The sequence below is a fragment of the Corvus hawaiiensis genome, chromosome 1, assembly GCF_020740725.1.
Source record: "Corvus hawaiiensis isolate bCorHaw1 chromosome 1, bCorHaw1.pri.cur, whole genome shotgun sequence".
Taxonomy (NCBI): domain Eukaryota; kingdom Metazoa; phylum Chordata; class Aves; order Passeriformes; family Corvidae; genus Corvus; species Corvus hawaiiensis.
In genome coordinates this window covers 66378123-66393768 of record NC_063213.1, presented here as the reverse complement: position 1 = coordinate 66393768, position 15646 = coordinate 66378123, and the positions used below count along the sequence as shown (strand labels likewise).

Below are 15646 nucleotides of genomic sequence, written 5' to 3'. Positions count from 1 at the left end.
AGTCCGTATCACAATCAAGATTATCTCGCAGTTCAGGGAGATATTATTTCCTCAGATTTCTTTCAAGTGGGAAGGGCCAACTTTGATGCGCCACCATCACATCAACACAGGGCAAGAGCCAAGGCCAGGTGGAATTCGAACCACGTCGGGGTGGCACAGGTGTACAATCACTTCCTTGGCTAAGGCCTGGATATTCCTGCTGTCCCTGTACCGATCCCATTGGGGGGGGTGCAAGGGCAGGAACGGGAAGAGGGAGAAAGAGGATTAAGACATCAGGTTACCCCATCCCTAAATCTAAGTCAAAAAGCGATGGAATCATAGAACGGTTGTGAGGGATCATCCAGTTCCAACCCTGCTGCTCCGGGCAGGGACACCTTACACCAGACCAGGCCGCTCAGGGCCCCCTCCAGCCTGGCCTTGAATCACCTCTCCGTGTGTCCTACGGGCCTTCTGCCCTGCCCAAGGCTCCAGCCGCCGCCGCCCCCGCCACCCCCGGGCTTTACCACACTAGCCGCGCCCCGGCCCTCACACAGCCCTCACCACTCCCCGCCATTACCACCGTGCCGCAGGGCACATCGGGACTTGTAGTCCTCGCTGGCGGGGATCGCCCTCCCGCTCCGGCCGGCTGGGGAGGAAGACGAACTACAACTCCCAGCACTTCCCGCGCACCACGCCGCGCCAGCGCGGTGCTGCGGGAGCCCCGCCCCGCCCGGCCGCCGGTCGATCGGCGGCGGGAGGAGGAGCAGGAGCGGGGTGCCTGTGGCCGCCGGCCCGGCCCGGGTCCTCTCGGCTCCCCCCGGCCGCGCGATGTGGCAGAGCATCGGGCTGACACTGCTGGTGATCGTGGCCACGCTGGCCTGCGTGCTGCTCTTCATGCTGTGCGGTGAGTGCCGGGGCGCGAGGGGACGGCTGCTGGCCCCGCTGCGGCGGGCGGTGCTGGTGCTCCCCGCACGCCCTCGCACCGCCGCGGCGGGCTCGCAATCCGTGGTGGTTCCTCTTGGCTCGGATTGATGAGGGAAGTGAAAGGGCACCGTGCCCCGGCGTGTGGGGGAGTGTGTGTGGTGTGCAGCGCCCTCTTCGCTTTGTTCCCGAGTCGTTTCCAGCCTTGATATGCTCCCAGAGCCTTACTTCGGTGTCTAATTCGGTGTTTCCTCTGAAACGGAGGGCTTTTTTTAGTGATGAGACTCCTGAGCAGTCACCTTGTGCTTCTTACATGCACGGGTCTGAAATGCCACTGAGTGCAAGAAGTACAGTCGGGACTGGCATCCCTCAGCGTCTGACATCTGTTTGCTAGAATTGATTGAAGACAGCTCTTAGGTTTTTTTCTTATGCAGATCGAGAGGAGGAGGCTCAGGGGAGGCCTCATCGCCCTCTACAACCACCTGACATGAGGCTGTAGTGAGGTGCATCTGCTGTGCCTGCAGTGAGAGGCCCAGGGGAAATGGCCTTAAGCTGAGAGGGGGGAGATTCAGATTAGATTTGAGAAAATGTTTTTTCACTGTTAGGGTGGTCGGGCATTGGAATATGTTGCACAGGGAAGTGGTGGAGTCACCATCTCTGGAGGTGTTCAAGAGGTGTCTGGATGTGGCACTGGGTAATGGTTTAGTGATTTAGGGGTTACAGTGGCAGTGCTGGGTGAATGGTTGGACTACATGATCTTAAAGGTCTCTTCCAACCTTGATGATTCATCCAAGGCTTGCCTTTTTTTTTTTTTTTTATATGCAGAAAGAAGGGTTTTTTCAATGGGAGGCATGACTTGCAGGTCTGTTGGAGTTCTTGGAAGGAATCAGCTGTGCAGTGTGTGAATGTTGCGGCTAGAGCTTGGAGCTCCCCAAACAAACAAAATAACACCAGCAAATTCAAACTATGCCATAATATGTGATGAGAGGCTTGTGAGATTTACAACCCCACCTGGCTCCTTGGTGCCAGGCGGGTTTACAAGTGGTTTCTGAAAAACTGAGGGAACAAAGTGAAGACTGATGTTTAATAGTTTAGAAACTGCTAATTGTTGTCAAAATGACAAAGCACTGAGAAAAGATTTTGCCTTATCAAGGGACTGGACAGTGAAATGGGAAGTGAAGCCCAGTATTAACATGTGTGAAGTAATGGACATAGTGTGAAATGTATACACATGTAATTTAAATGGAGAAATATACTGAAATCAAACTGAGTTGTTATTATCCCAAAGAAAGGATTAACTGAAGTAATTGCAAGGATTTCTCCAAAATATCTGTGTAATGCTTTATAGCAAGCAAATCAAACATTAGAAGCCTAAAATAGAAGAGAAAATGTCATTATGCTGCTATAGGAATCGTCCATATGTGTGTGTCTCACACAGTGTATCTTCTTGTTAAAGTGTATTACCTCATTAAAAAAAATGAAATCCTAGTTTCTTTTTAAAAAGATAGGGTTTGCTTAGCAATTCTGTGTTGAGAGCTGAGAAATTATTTCAGCATGAAGAAACTCTAAACAGGTTAGGTCTGTCAAGCCTGGAAAATAGATGACTGGAGACTGGGTGATGGCTATACCACCGAGTAGCATGTCAAAGGTGAAGTGGGAAGCATTGTGAAATGTCATCATTGCAGAGGAGTTGGAGTACATGAAGTTAAATGGTCAAGCAACAGGCTGAAAACAAAAAGTTTTCTTTTACACAATGGGGAAATCATTTACAAGCTCATTAACAAGGAGTATTTTGGATGCTGAAACTTCTGTCCTTTAAAGTTCATGGAAGAAAGGTCAACATCTTGGTCATTATCTTGGGTGAGGAAATCTGTGAAATACTGATAACTGGAACTGCAAGGCTATACTTTCCTTGGTCGTGTGCTCTTTTCCTGCATGTCCTGTGCTGTCTGTTGTTACAGACTAAACAGTGACCTAAGTTGATATTTATTCAAGTTTCTCTACCCTCATTAGGCGTTGACTGTCCACTTTTCAACTTCTAGAAGATGCAGTGCAGTACTTGCTAGGGTTTTTATATTTTTAAAGTATGCATACAAGATCTTTGCTTATTGTCTTGCTGAAAGAGTTTTGCAACATGCAGTTCAAACTCAAAAACAAGGATCATTTTCTCCAGGTCTTTCTGCTTTTGTCTGTATATGACAAATGGAATTGAAATGCTAAGCATGAACTTTGGCTGCTAACATCACCATTTGCCTAGTGCTTTCTTGCTTAAAGAGAGCAGAAGTAATTAATAACTTTATTTTTAAGTGGCTTGTAAATACTTAACAGTTTGGAGTTACATGCTGGACATTCATCTTGAATTCCATGAGTACTTTGCTTTGAATCCTTCATTGTATTTTACTTTAATCAGTGTCAGAGCTTATAAAATGATTGCTAAAAGTCACCTATATTTTAGATGTACTGAACACAGGAAGCTGACACATTCATTGGGTTTTTCGGGGAGGAATTTGAACTGTTACCCTGTTAGAAGTGACTCAATAGGATTTGATAGTGATTTATAGTATTTGTAATTATTTTTCCATCACACAGCATTTATTAATTAATTAATATTGGTTATGCCACTTATACTTCTCTTGCCATGGAAAATATTCAAGGAAAACAGTGTCAAGACCACTACTGGAAAAAAAGCTGAGTACAAGCTACTTTGAATTTAATTGTTTATCTGTGCTGGTGATAGGCAGTTTCCCAATCCCTAGGAAGCCTGTAAAGAATAGAGACCTGTAGGTGAGAAGGTGGAGAAGAAGCTGCCCAAGTGCTGTGTGTGACAGGATATGAGTAAATGCTAGCCAGTGAGACATACAAATTAATGGACAAATCTGACATAGGAAAGGCTGGATATAATCTGGAGTAAGCTTGATCTGATGATGAGAATATTTTCCAGCCATCTGACAAGAGGTATTGAAACAGCCTAATGAGAGGAACTTACAGGGCCGAGAACGTAAAGACCTGGGACTTGGATTTTGAGTGGCTCATAAAAGGCTTCATGGTGTGATTGTGTGCTGAGAGTAATAGATTTAAATATCTAGGAGACATTCTAGGATCATGTGGATTTCTGCTGCCCATCCACATATGGTGTGATAAGTGCTATCAAAACTTAAATAATGAGAAAAACATTCACTTTACTATTTTTTCAAAGTGAAAAGATAAAATTCAGAGCACAAATTATCAGAAGTTACTTTGACTTGTTCTTCAGCAATGTGAATTAGGCATTTATGACTATAAATGTACTTTGAATAAATGACCTCATTTCTTTTAAACATGTCTGGATGCTGGCAACTGCTACTTTCAGTGTTAATCTGAATTAGTTGGGAAGCACGGGAGGCTTGCAGCTAGCATTTGTAAACTGATCACATCTGACATAGAAACCATTGAGGTACTGTAAACACAGAAAATTTTCAGTTGCTCTTTTAAAACTGGGACTAAGATAACTTCCTTCCACTTCTTTTATTCCCACCTTTGTCTGATTTTCTTTTTCTGGTGGTCTTACTGCTGCTTTTGTGTATCCCACGTACCTCTGAGATGGGAGGAACTTGTGCATAGTCAAAGATATAGGATAAAATAAAATACCAGCCAAGGTGAGCTCTAGTACTGATTACCTCTGTGTATTTGTTTTATTTTCCCAGAGTAGTAATGCATGGAGCCAAGTAAAATTGCCAAAGTGCTTTCACTGGAACAGATGGAAATGTTCATCTCATTTGGCAAAAGAGGCTAATGAAATGCGGTTTGAGAGGTACAACCTTAAAATAAAAATCATGTAACTCTAAGTGCTGAAATGAATGTGTGGTTCACTTCACAAGTCTGAATTCAGTTGCAGATGAGAAAACATTTCAGCCTGCAATTCTGCCTGAATAACTTTTCTTTAATGCTTTGTTTAAACAGTTTTGTAGCTATCTTCAATGAACGATTCTTGTAAGTACCTCAACAGATGAGTAAAGTCATGCTTGATTAGACAACTTATAAAGAGAAAATACCCTTTAATTTGAAGTTGAGTTTTGAAACTGTTATAAATGGGAGATGAGAAAAGAGCAAGTTTCCTTTTGCTCAGTCAGCAAGTGGTAGTGATGCATTAAATCGGAGCTGATTTAAGGAGCTGTGCAGAGCCAAGCACCATGTCACCTAATGTCCTCTGTTATTCCAGTGTCAGAGCAGTGCTCCCTTCAGTCTGGTCCTCTCCATAGCAAAGCTGTCCACTAGGGCAGTATACTTGTGCTGCACTGTTTCAGAGATGTGGTTGAAGTGTGTTGTGTTGTTGTTGTGTGTGGTGTTGCAGAAGTTGTTTGACACAGAGCTTGGAGTAGAACCCTGTTCTCCCAAATCTCAGATTAGCATCTGAAGCTCCATGCTCATTTTTTTGCAGCTGTAGCTACTTAGGATTTTCTGTGATGGACACTTAAGCATTTGAATATAGGCAACGTTCACCATGGTGATACCCCAGTTCTAAATTAGTTTCCATGTTCTGGCGTGATAGCATCCTATTTTCAAATCAGTAGGGACACAAAAGTAAAACGATCTTGCGAGACTGCACAGGAATTCCACAGCAGGTTCAGAACTGGAAGTCAGATCTTCTCTGTGTTGTGCAGTTACTGCATCACCATCCTTCCTTTCTTGGTTTCATTTGTATTTCACATAAGAAAAATCAAGCTGCTTTTCCCCAGCACTCCATATTAACCCTGGGGTTTTTCTTCTGTTTGCTTTTCCTGATTCAAACGGAAGAGGAAAATGTGCTCCAATAAAGAAAACTGTTAGCTGTTGCATACAAGCCAGTGAAAGGTGAATGAAATAGATGGGCCTGAGACTTGTTATCCCTCACTTTTGGAGTGGGAGTAACATTGTAGTTGGATCGATGTTTCTTTCCCCTTTACAAAGAACGAAGAGCTGGTGTGGGAAGTAGCGGAAAAAGTAGTTTTAATGAAATCTACTCAAATCATAAAATCTGTTTAACATCTGAATTGCATGGATGTTACATAGATCTGCTGTGAGTTAGTCAAAGGCTTTGACTCACAGTCCCATCTTCATAAACACGTTGCATTGTGATTTATAAGAGGGGGGTTGACATACTGATGGCACAGTACCAAATGTGGCTTAAATGTCTTTGCATGGCATCTGGCGGTGTAATTTTTAAGTGAGATGGTGGCTCCCAGCTTTTAGTGAGTACTAAACTCTGCAAGGCTGGGAGCTGCTGTTTTGCCTCTCTGCAAAACACTGGTACATTAGATTTTGCAACATTGGTTTCAAGTATCTGCTACATCAAGAGCTGGATCCCCTGCTTTGCACTGCGCTAATGTATGTTTGGTCTGGCTTACTGCTTTGAGAGGCAACTTCTTTCACCAGTTAGTGTAGAAATATTATGTATTATAGTCTGCATGTCATCACTGCTTGTTTGCTGAAGGCGTGTTATGGGTGTGCTGTTGGCTTCCACAGGCTCAATCAAGCTAAGGATGATTTTAAAAGGTAAATCAAATAGCTGAAGAAAGTAAAGCAAGTAGTGAAAGACTGATTCTAATCAAATGTTTTGTGTGTGGTGAAGCTAAACCAGTAGGACTTCTTTGAGAGCAGCTTACCTGAACAAAGTGGAAGTGTTAGAGATGCAAACCAATGGTGTCAGTTACCTGTCCAGGAAGAGCTCTACAGCAAAAACCTGCGAAACTAAACTGAGCTACATACAGACAAGAATGCATAGAAATGCCCATTTTCCTTGGATTTTTGTGTGTATTTTAAATTAGTTTACAATTATTTTCTTTTTCTAAAAACACTGCTATGTAACATACAGTTCTTCAGTATGGCACAGTGCCAGGTGTTACCATTTTGCAGTGTTCTTAAAAGAATGTGAAATTAATAGAAAATGCGTTGTCTTCTGATTCAGAGGTAACTCAGTAGTGTGAATCTGCCTCCAGGCTTTGTGTCTGTGTGTGTGGTTTTATTTAATGATGTATTTAGTTGATATTGTTGCTGGAGAGATTTTTTCTTACCTGGAATGACTTGTTCTTTTGTAGTCTGGTTATTTCCAAGGAAATTCTTATTTATTTAGTAACAGTGAGGTGACAGGGAGGCTCAGCTGAAGAGGCAATCTTAACCTGATTCGGACAGGTGTGTTTGTTTTAGGGATTTTTGTTGTTTTTTTTTTTTTTTTTCAACCTTCCATCCAAGCTGGCAAGGTAACTAGAGCAAGTGAAAGAAAGAAATCTTTCTACTTTGATTATTTTATACCTAAAGGTCTCTGGTACAGACTAGGAGACCTTGTGCAGTTCTTGAAATTCTCGTTTTCAAGCCTGGTCGCCCTCCAACTATTATCTTTGGCTAAGCCTGTTGTAATTTTCTTTTCAACCCGCTGCACCGTGGTTTGTTTCACCTGCCTGTTACCACTGGTCTGTTTGTTTGGCTGCTAGAACCAGTCTCGTTGGCTGATTATTTACACTGTCTTGTTTGTAGTCTGGAGCTAGAGCTCCGGAGTCTGTTTATGGTACTCGGGGTTTTGGGTACTTAGACCATTCTGCTCTGCTCTCTAACTCAGACCAAACACTGAAAAGAAATTAGTGTTGTTTTTCTTGAGAGTGTGATTGAACTTTGTACGGTCTTTAGTATTTCCCCAACACACACCCTGTAGTTATTCTGGGTGTTAAGTAGCCTGTTTGCAGTGATAGAGGAAGCATGTGGTTCACTTTATTTAGCTTAAGTTAAAATACCTACCTTAATGGAATATTTATTTACACCAAATATACTCAAGTCATGCTTCTGTAAAGTCCCCTAAAACACTTCTGGGAATGCCCTGAATATTTTTGGCTCATCCTCCTCCCTTCCTTCCTCCCTCCCTCCTCTGGAAGTAATGCCCCTCGATAATTCACTTTGCAGGTGAGGATTTTAAACAGCCAAATAAAATGCAACCCCAAGAAAAAATTTGTGCCTGAGAGTTCCCCCACCATGTGTTTAAGTGAATTTAATAAAATGTATTTTCTCATGTACTTCTAACTCAAGTGTCTCAAACTTTGTCAACAAATTGGGGAGTTGAAGACATTTTTAAACACCTTGTAATATTTTGCACTTTCTTGCAAGTGTCTTGTATTTACTTGAAATATTTCATGCATCTTTTTCCTTGTGAACTAGAAATGAGCTCTTGGAAATCTAATTATTTCTAATGATGTTTATAACTACAAGAAAAATGAATTGGTTAAAGGTCTCCAGAATGCACAAAGCATTGAAGGTCTCAGAGACTTGAAATACCTTTCAGTAGAAGCAACTTTCAGAGAGCTGCTACCTCAATTTTTACTTTTAGTTCTGAAAGAAAAGAGAAGCCAAACCCAGCCATCTACCATCCATTTTTTTTTTTCCTAGGTGCAAGGGAATGTAATACGTTTGCGGGACATCAGATTCAGTTTAGTCACAAGTCATTTAAGGGTTTAGGTGTTCATGGGAAAGGAAATACTTGCGTAGACTCAAGGAATTAATTTAGATCATAAAAGGTTGTCATATAAAAGCTTTCCTTCAACTTTCCTCAGGAGCAGAGAAGTTACTGAAATTAAAAAACTGCAGGGTATGAAAAGTATTCCAGGAGGGTGGAGAAGGGTAGGCTCTTGTTTTTGTCATACGCAATAGATTGCCCATATTGACTCATATTACAAGAGGAAGAAATATAGAGTTGATGTGGTTATATAAGTGTTACCTGTTTATTAGTTATTTATTAGTCTTTCTCTCCCCTTTCTAATATGTCCGTTATCCCTTCTCAGAAGTCTGCTTCTGCTGGCAGCTGTGTAATTGGGAGGACAGTCTTCCCTAGCTCTGTAAAATAGGGCTCCTAATATCTGAATAGGTCAGCAGTATAGGCTTGAATAGCTGGCAAAACCTTCTGAACAGAGAATGGGACTATTAATAGGTAGCTCTGTGCAGGCCAGATGGGTATTGGTGTTTGCAAATGATGGTTGTATAGCATTTGTTTTCAAAAAGCTGTTTAAATTTTGCTCCACTTAACTGTATTTCACAGAGAAGTTGTATTCCTGTTTGGTGGGTTCTTTCAAAATAAAAAGCAGATATAAATATATCTAAACCTAAGCCAGAATTTTCAAAGTTTTTTTGGCTACCTGTTACAGAAACACTTAGGCAAGAGAGAGGAGGAGGAGGAGGTGGCTCTTAAGTATTTTTTAAGAGAGTTTCTAAAAATGTGGTCATTGCATCTCTCTACTTGCATAATTTTGGAACCTAGAGTATTTTAGCAGTAGATCCGAACATAATTTACCACAGAATGTGAATTTTAATTTAATGGGATTTGGGCATGGTGAGGGATCTCCTTGAATTTGGGGGATGTGGTCTTTAGTGAACATAAGGAAGACCTTGTCCATTTCAGAATAGGATTTATTATAAAATATTGTATTAATTTGAAGATCTGAGCAAGTGTGCTTCATAGTAATTATGTAATGCAACTTTTAAAATGTGATTTCTAGAATGGAGTGTTTGCTGAGTGAAGGTAAAAATTCTAGTGCAATCTTTTCACAGTGCCTGTGTAATGAGTCCTGAGACCTTATTTGAGATATAACTATAGGACTTCTTTCCTCCTGACAACTAAGACCTTCATCTGTGTGATGGTGATCACCCAACTACTTGCTGTGGCAGTTCAATTTGGAAAGTGTAGGGTTTTTCCTGGAGCTTCAATGTTGCTTCTGGATGAGGATGGACTTCATGAAGTTGAATTGGTATTTATAGGACTGTAAAATGTGTTGTGGAGGGCTGTTGGGGTTGGCAAATAGAGGATGGGAGCTGATTTTTCCCTTTTGTGATGTACTTTGCCCGAGAGCTGACGATCGATTTCTATGAAGTAACTAAGCAGTACCTCTTTTCTCTCTCCTGCAGGATGGTATGTGGTCTGGCAATTGTTTTTGTCTAAATTCAAATTCCTGAGAGAATTGATAGGTGATACGGGGTCCCAGCAGGGAGACAACGAGCCTTCAGAAACTGAAGCTGAACAGGAAACTCCACCCTCACCTCAGAGAGGGAGACAGAAATCGGCTCGGCAGCGAAGGGCACCGACAGAAGACACGACTTAAAATACTCCACTGAATGTCTGAGTAACTGAATGGTTAATACCTCTGCACTGTGTCCTCAGTGGTGTGATCGTACTGACAAACTGACCTAAGAGGTAACATTGATCCCTGTGGACCTTTACTTCTGAGCTACCAATGGATGATGCTGCTGCAGTAGAGGTTCAGGGAGGGCTTCAGCAGCAAGTCATAGAATACTGGAAGAATGGAGAGGTGGAGAGAAATCTCCATTACAAAAATGCTGAGTTCCTGTATCTCCTATCTCAGCATGCAGCTGAAGAACAGGTCCTGGACCATAGGCTTAGCCTTTGCATTAGTCTGAACATAGTACACACTTCAGACTTAAAATAGATTATAAATTATTTTTTCTTTACAGCACTGTAACTACATATAGTGAAATTGAGTTTTATTTCCTTAGGTGTATATGAATATATATATTTTTTCAACCTTGAGAAAGCATGTGAACTCAAAAATCAGTTGAAAGAATATCCTGCTTTAGAATATATTCTAAAGTGAGATTTTAGTTAAGTTCTTGTATATATAAAAAGTATAAAGGAAATATGAAAAATCATATTAGATGCACGTGATTTGGAGGTTTTTATTTTCTCCTCTTTTGTTAAAAAAGAAGGAGGTGTAAAGAAAGCAATCAGGTAGCAAGACCTGTTTTCTTGGTTTTTGTATATAAGAAGGGTTACAGGTTAAACAGTCCTGCTAGGCTTCTGAATGTTTTTCCTGAACCTTTTACTCCAAGTCCAACCTGTGTTGGAGATGGGAAGGTGCCTGGGTTATGCACTACTCACTGTTTGATATTCTGAAGTGTCATTTTTGGTATTTGGATACTAAGCACTTCTCTAGCTCTCCTTGTACACCTTTGCATCAGGTATTTGGTATCTGACATAACTTTTTTCCTGGAAGCAGTTAAGGCTCTCTTATCAGTTTGTCAGCCATCACTGGGACGCTCCGACGGTGTTCCAGCAGGGAATTTGGTACCTCACGTTTGATGGAGGACTTACGGATTTTTACCAGTAATCAGCAGTTGCTCTGGTTTTCTCTGAGAATGAGTTATACAGCTATTTTGACATTGCACTTCAGAATGAAGAGCTCCACTTCTGTTTATCTAGCAGCTCTGAAGATTGATGCATGAGATTTTGGAAAGAGGAGAAACAAGCATGTACCACCTCTGATGTGTGTATGAGAAAGAACTACCAGCAGGTCTCATCTTGAACAGCTTCAGTTTTCTCTCAAAGTTTGGATATGTGGTAGTGTTTGGATCATTGTTCTGTGTATAAAAACTTAATCAGGACTATAAAATTGGTCTTGTATTTTCAGTTGTTAAGAAGTTCAAACCTATGGCTTCCAAATTTTGGTTTGGTTCAATTATATGGCAAAAAGCAGCAGCATTTAGGTTTTTCATCAAGTACGCCTACATCTGGGAAAAGAGCACTCATTTAGTGCCTTTATGTTTTAATTTGTCAGCTGTGAATAGTGTTCAAAATCCAGTGAGGGGCATTCACTTGTTAAAATCGTTTGAATGTTTCAGTATTAAAATATATAAGATAAGATCAGCCCTGACTTTCCTTTGGAGTCTAAAAGACTTTGTTTTATTTGCTAGCATAGATGTATTAAGCATAAGGTTACATTTTGAAGCATGATCAGGCAGTGCTATGCACATACTGTGTAAACACATATTGAAATACTGATAGTCTCCTCCTCTGTCCTGTGTGCTGGCAAGGGAATGTCTAATGATGGTTGATTGGGTTTTTTTGTTGGTTTTTTTTTTAATTAGTAAGATTCCCATTTATTCAAACAGAGCAAAAGCAATCAGATTCTGTTCCCTGCTGCTTTCAGTTTGCCTCACACAACTTAATGTCACAGTTTTCTTGTGTAGTTCTGTCTTGTCACATGGTGAGACTTCCAGTCTAGCAGTGCTAATCAAGTACTGGTACATTTTTCTTAAGAAATTAGCATCTTTGTCTTAAGCTTTGCTGATATAGATTTACAAATAAAGATACTTATTCTGTACTGACATAGGGTATTGACACTCCATTGCACTTCACTTTACCTAGGCTTTAGTGCACAGAAGACAGCAAAAGGCTGATGCCTATGCTGTCCCTGGTTAAGAAACAGTAACATAGTCCCTGCTTCTAGGAGCTGTGAAGAAGTGTGAAGTTATGACAATATACATAGCTAGTTCAGGGTAGCTCTGAAGGTTGCTGAAGACTCTGGAGCAAGATAATGAAGGAGAAATCTGTGTGGGTTTGAATGCAGACACTGATAAAATATGCAATAAGATGGACGTGGAACGTCTGGGTATCTCATCTGCTCTAGCCAAATGACTTCCTTCTCCCTTCCTTGCTGTCGGTAGGTGTACATTTCACTCCCCAAAGTTATTTTCAGTCTCTTTCTTCTTTAAAACAGTAGCTGATGCTAATTTTTTAATGTTGTGACATAGCTGCCAATAATGCTGTCTGCCTAGTGTATAGCTTTAATGATCTTATTAGTAGCAGGCCAAAGGTATATTATATAATGTGGTTTGGAAGAATTTTGGAATGCTAATGTCTTCTGTCGATGTATAATTTTTCTTGAAGGAAACTGTAGTGAAATCTTTGTACAGGGCACTTCATGCAAACGTGTAAGAGCGAAGCTGTGTGTGTGGGATGCGTACTTGTGATAAGACCTGGGTTGTGATTGCTGGCAGTCCAATATACTCATGTCTTCAGGTGTTCTTACCAATGTTCTTCTGAAACTTTAGTGGTGGGTAAGCACTTAACTTTGAATTGACCCATCCAAGTCTGAAACCTTATGAAGGCAACAGGTTACACAGTTGGTCTTGTTTTGTTTAGCGGGATCTGTTTTTAAAACTATTGCCTTATTGTTGCAGCCGTTATCTTGAATGTATTTTGGGTTCTTATTTTAAATATAGTCATATCATCTTTGTTGCAGGGGCTGTGTAACTTTGAATAAGCAGTAATTTCCTGTGTTGTATATGACAGTGCTGCAATTTGTGATCAACTTGCTGCTTAATATCAGGTTTTACACTGAACTAGACCTGTGTATGTCCTTCTGTTTTGTTTGGAAATGACCAGCATAAAGAATCTGTTCAGTGTAGTCATTTGCTTCATCAGTGTTACGAAACTGTACCTAAAGCTTCTGTGGTTGTCTGTTTTCATCATTAACTGTTCTTTTAACTGACTGCACAGATGAAAAATAAAGTAACGAGACTTGATATGAATACTTGACCTGAGTGATTTTCTGGCTGTTTTTTTGAATGGGATTTTGTCTGTAGAATTAGACTGCTTGTTTGAGCAGTGAAACACTACAAAAGACTTGTAAAAAATCACATTCTAGCTGGTGTAGTACCTGCAGATGACTTCATTGTAAAGGGCCGGTTAGTGTATATCTTCTAGAGCAGTTGTTAGTAAAGGTCTTTTTTCTGCCTTATACCTTGAAAGTTGTAATTTCATTTTAGCAACTAAAAAACCCAAAACAAACAACAAACGCCAAAAAATCAAACCACCTCCCCACTCTGCTTTTCTTGATGCTTCTAAGATTGGTCGTGGACTAGTTTTTTAAAATAAGTGTCTTGGTGAAGTAGGAAGTTCTTACTTTGGAAATGAAGATGTACAGGAGAAGGAAGTGAGAACGTGCTTCATCTCATACTGCTGCTGTTAAGTAAAATGCATACGTTGTATCCTGGGTTATTTTATTTAATAATCAGACATTAAAAGAAGATTTTGAAGAAAAATCTGAAACACTTTGAGAGAACAAACTGTTTTGCTGTTGTCCTACTCTTCTCACTTGTAAAAACAGGGTACTAATGGAGTGCAGCAAAATGTCCTGGTGTTACGTGATTTGAGCACCTGGGTCTTTTCACCTCAGAAAGTTGGATTTGTATGTGGTGCTGTGTGTTGGGGGCTAATATAAGTGAGAACAATCAGTGATGGGCAACTGGTGTCAGGTGCTTGTGAAACACATGCTTGCTTTGGTGCTGATCCCAAGGAACCACTTTGTGGTCTGTTCTGGTGGGATGAATAAAGGTGCCGTTGTGCAAGTTTGCCGCAAGTTCTACCAAGAGCTGTTTTAACTGGTACCATGCCAGTTTTTTTTTATCTTTGTAATCTTTGTAAAAGATTGTGTTACATCTTGCTTGGGTCATACAAACATCTTTTATCTGTGATCACGCTGGAAGTTGGCAGTGTGAATATGCTGGGATTTATGTTAAACGTTTAAGACATGAGTATTGCTGTGTTCTTCATGTCAACCAGCAGCTCTTATGTTTTGATCATAAAACATAAGGAAGGGAGACTTTTTGGCACTGGTTCATAGAGCCTGGGCAAAGGCTGTCATCTGACCTAGGACTGTGTTGACGTGTAGCAGTGTTGGACGCTTCTTCAGGCAAAGGAATGTCAAGGTGGACCTGTGAGTGGACAACACAGCATTATGGAGTCAACAGAAGAACCAACCAGTGCTGATGTCTGAGGGTGTCGTCACCTTTGGAGGAGGCAGGGCTGTGTAAATGTAGGGGAGAAGTCTCTTAGAGGCAGGAGATCTCTTATCAGCAGAAATCAAACCAAGACTAATGCCCTTATTTTCACAAAGGGGGACACTACGATCAAGTACATCTTGGGCTTTATATTCCATATGTTTCTATTCATGGGGCTTTTCAGTTTCCACAGTGGGAAATGAATAGCACAAATGTTCCTTTAACTTTGGTAGCTGAGAGACTCTAATATGTAGGGAAGGATGGGATGGGGCCATAATGTGGCCACTCTGGGGTCATTGTCCAAGTATTGCACACATACTATTTGTGGTGTACCTGCCTCTGCTGGCTTGTTTTGTGTGTGCTGCCACCATGATTCATCCCAAATGCTGGCAGTGTACTTGAACTGAGAAGGGTAAGAAGAAGATGTGGGATGTGTGGCCTGAGGGGTACTTGCCTGTGATTCCTTCTCCTTGAGTCTGGGTGTGCTGAACAATTCTGGCAGCTGACTTCTGTCCACACTCTATTTAAACATCTAGCCTTCTATGCAGGTAACAGTGAAGTTTCAAAATGAGAAGTTACATGTGAACTGTGTTTTCCTCAGAACACTGCAAAGGAGAGTACCTTGTTCTATGTCATACCAATTTCCTCTCCTCTGCGCTAGAGTATTTTAACATCTTTTATGGGGAATTGAAAGCCTTCTACCAGCAAATTTGTTTGTTCACAAGTAACACAGGCTGTGGCTCAAAGCAAGTTTTGCTACTACTGTGTGTGAAATTGAACCACTGGGGCTGTGTCAACCCTGAATTTTTGTTAGTCTTGAACTTCCTAGCACAGTGCCCTGCTCCTTTTTTAAGGACCTAATCAGTAGCCTTCTGTCTTTGTGAGATCTTCTTGCTTATTTTGAGTTAATTGCAGTTCCTGTGGCAAATGAGTCTTTTGATGTCAGATGATCAGCTGTTAGCTTTTCCGTGTTTAAAAATGTTAGGCAATTTCCTTGCCATGGTGGAATGCATCAAAATCTGTCTCTTGAACACCACTTGTATCCAACATGAGTTGTCTCAGTTTTTAGAAGTATCAAGAGTTGCTACCCTCAAGTTCTGGGTAGACCCTGCTTTGAGAACATCCTCAGAAGAAGCAGGAGATGCTGCCTGATGACCTGGATGGTTGTAAGGGGGCT

At 41.1% G+C, this 15646-nt stretch overlaps 1 protein-coding gene across 1 annotated transcript; it reads left to right on the top strand.

The window, feature by feature from the left end:
- Positions 1-705: 705 nt before the first annotated feature.
- On the top strand, positions 706-13225 carry SMIM13 (small integral membrane protein 13). The gene is made up of 2 exons (XM_048309276.1): positions 706-883; positions 9799-13225. The coding sequence occupies exons 1-2, from the start codon at positions 808-810 to the stop codon at positions 9990-9992; spliced, it is 270 nt and encodes an 89-aa protein (XP_048165233.1). The 5' UTR covers positions 706-807; the 3' UTR covers positions 9993-13225.
- The last annotated feature ends 2421 nt before the right edge of the window (positions 13226-15646 follow it).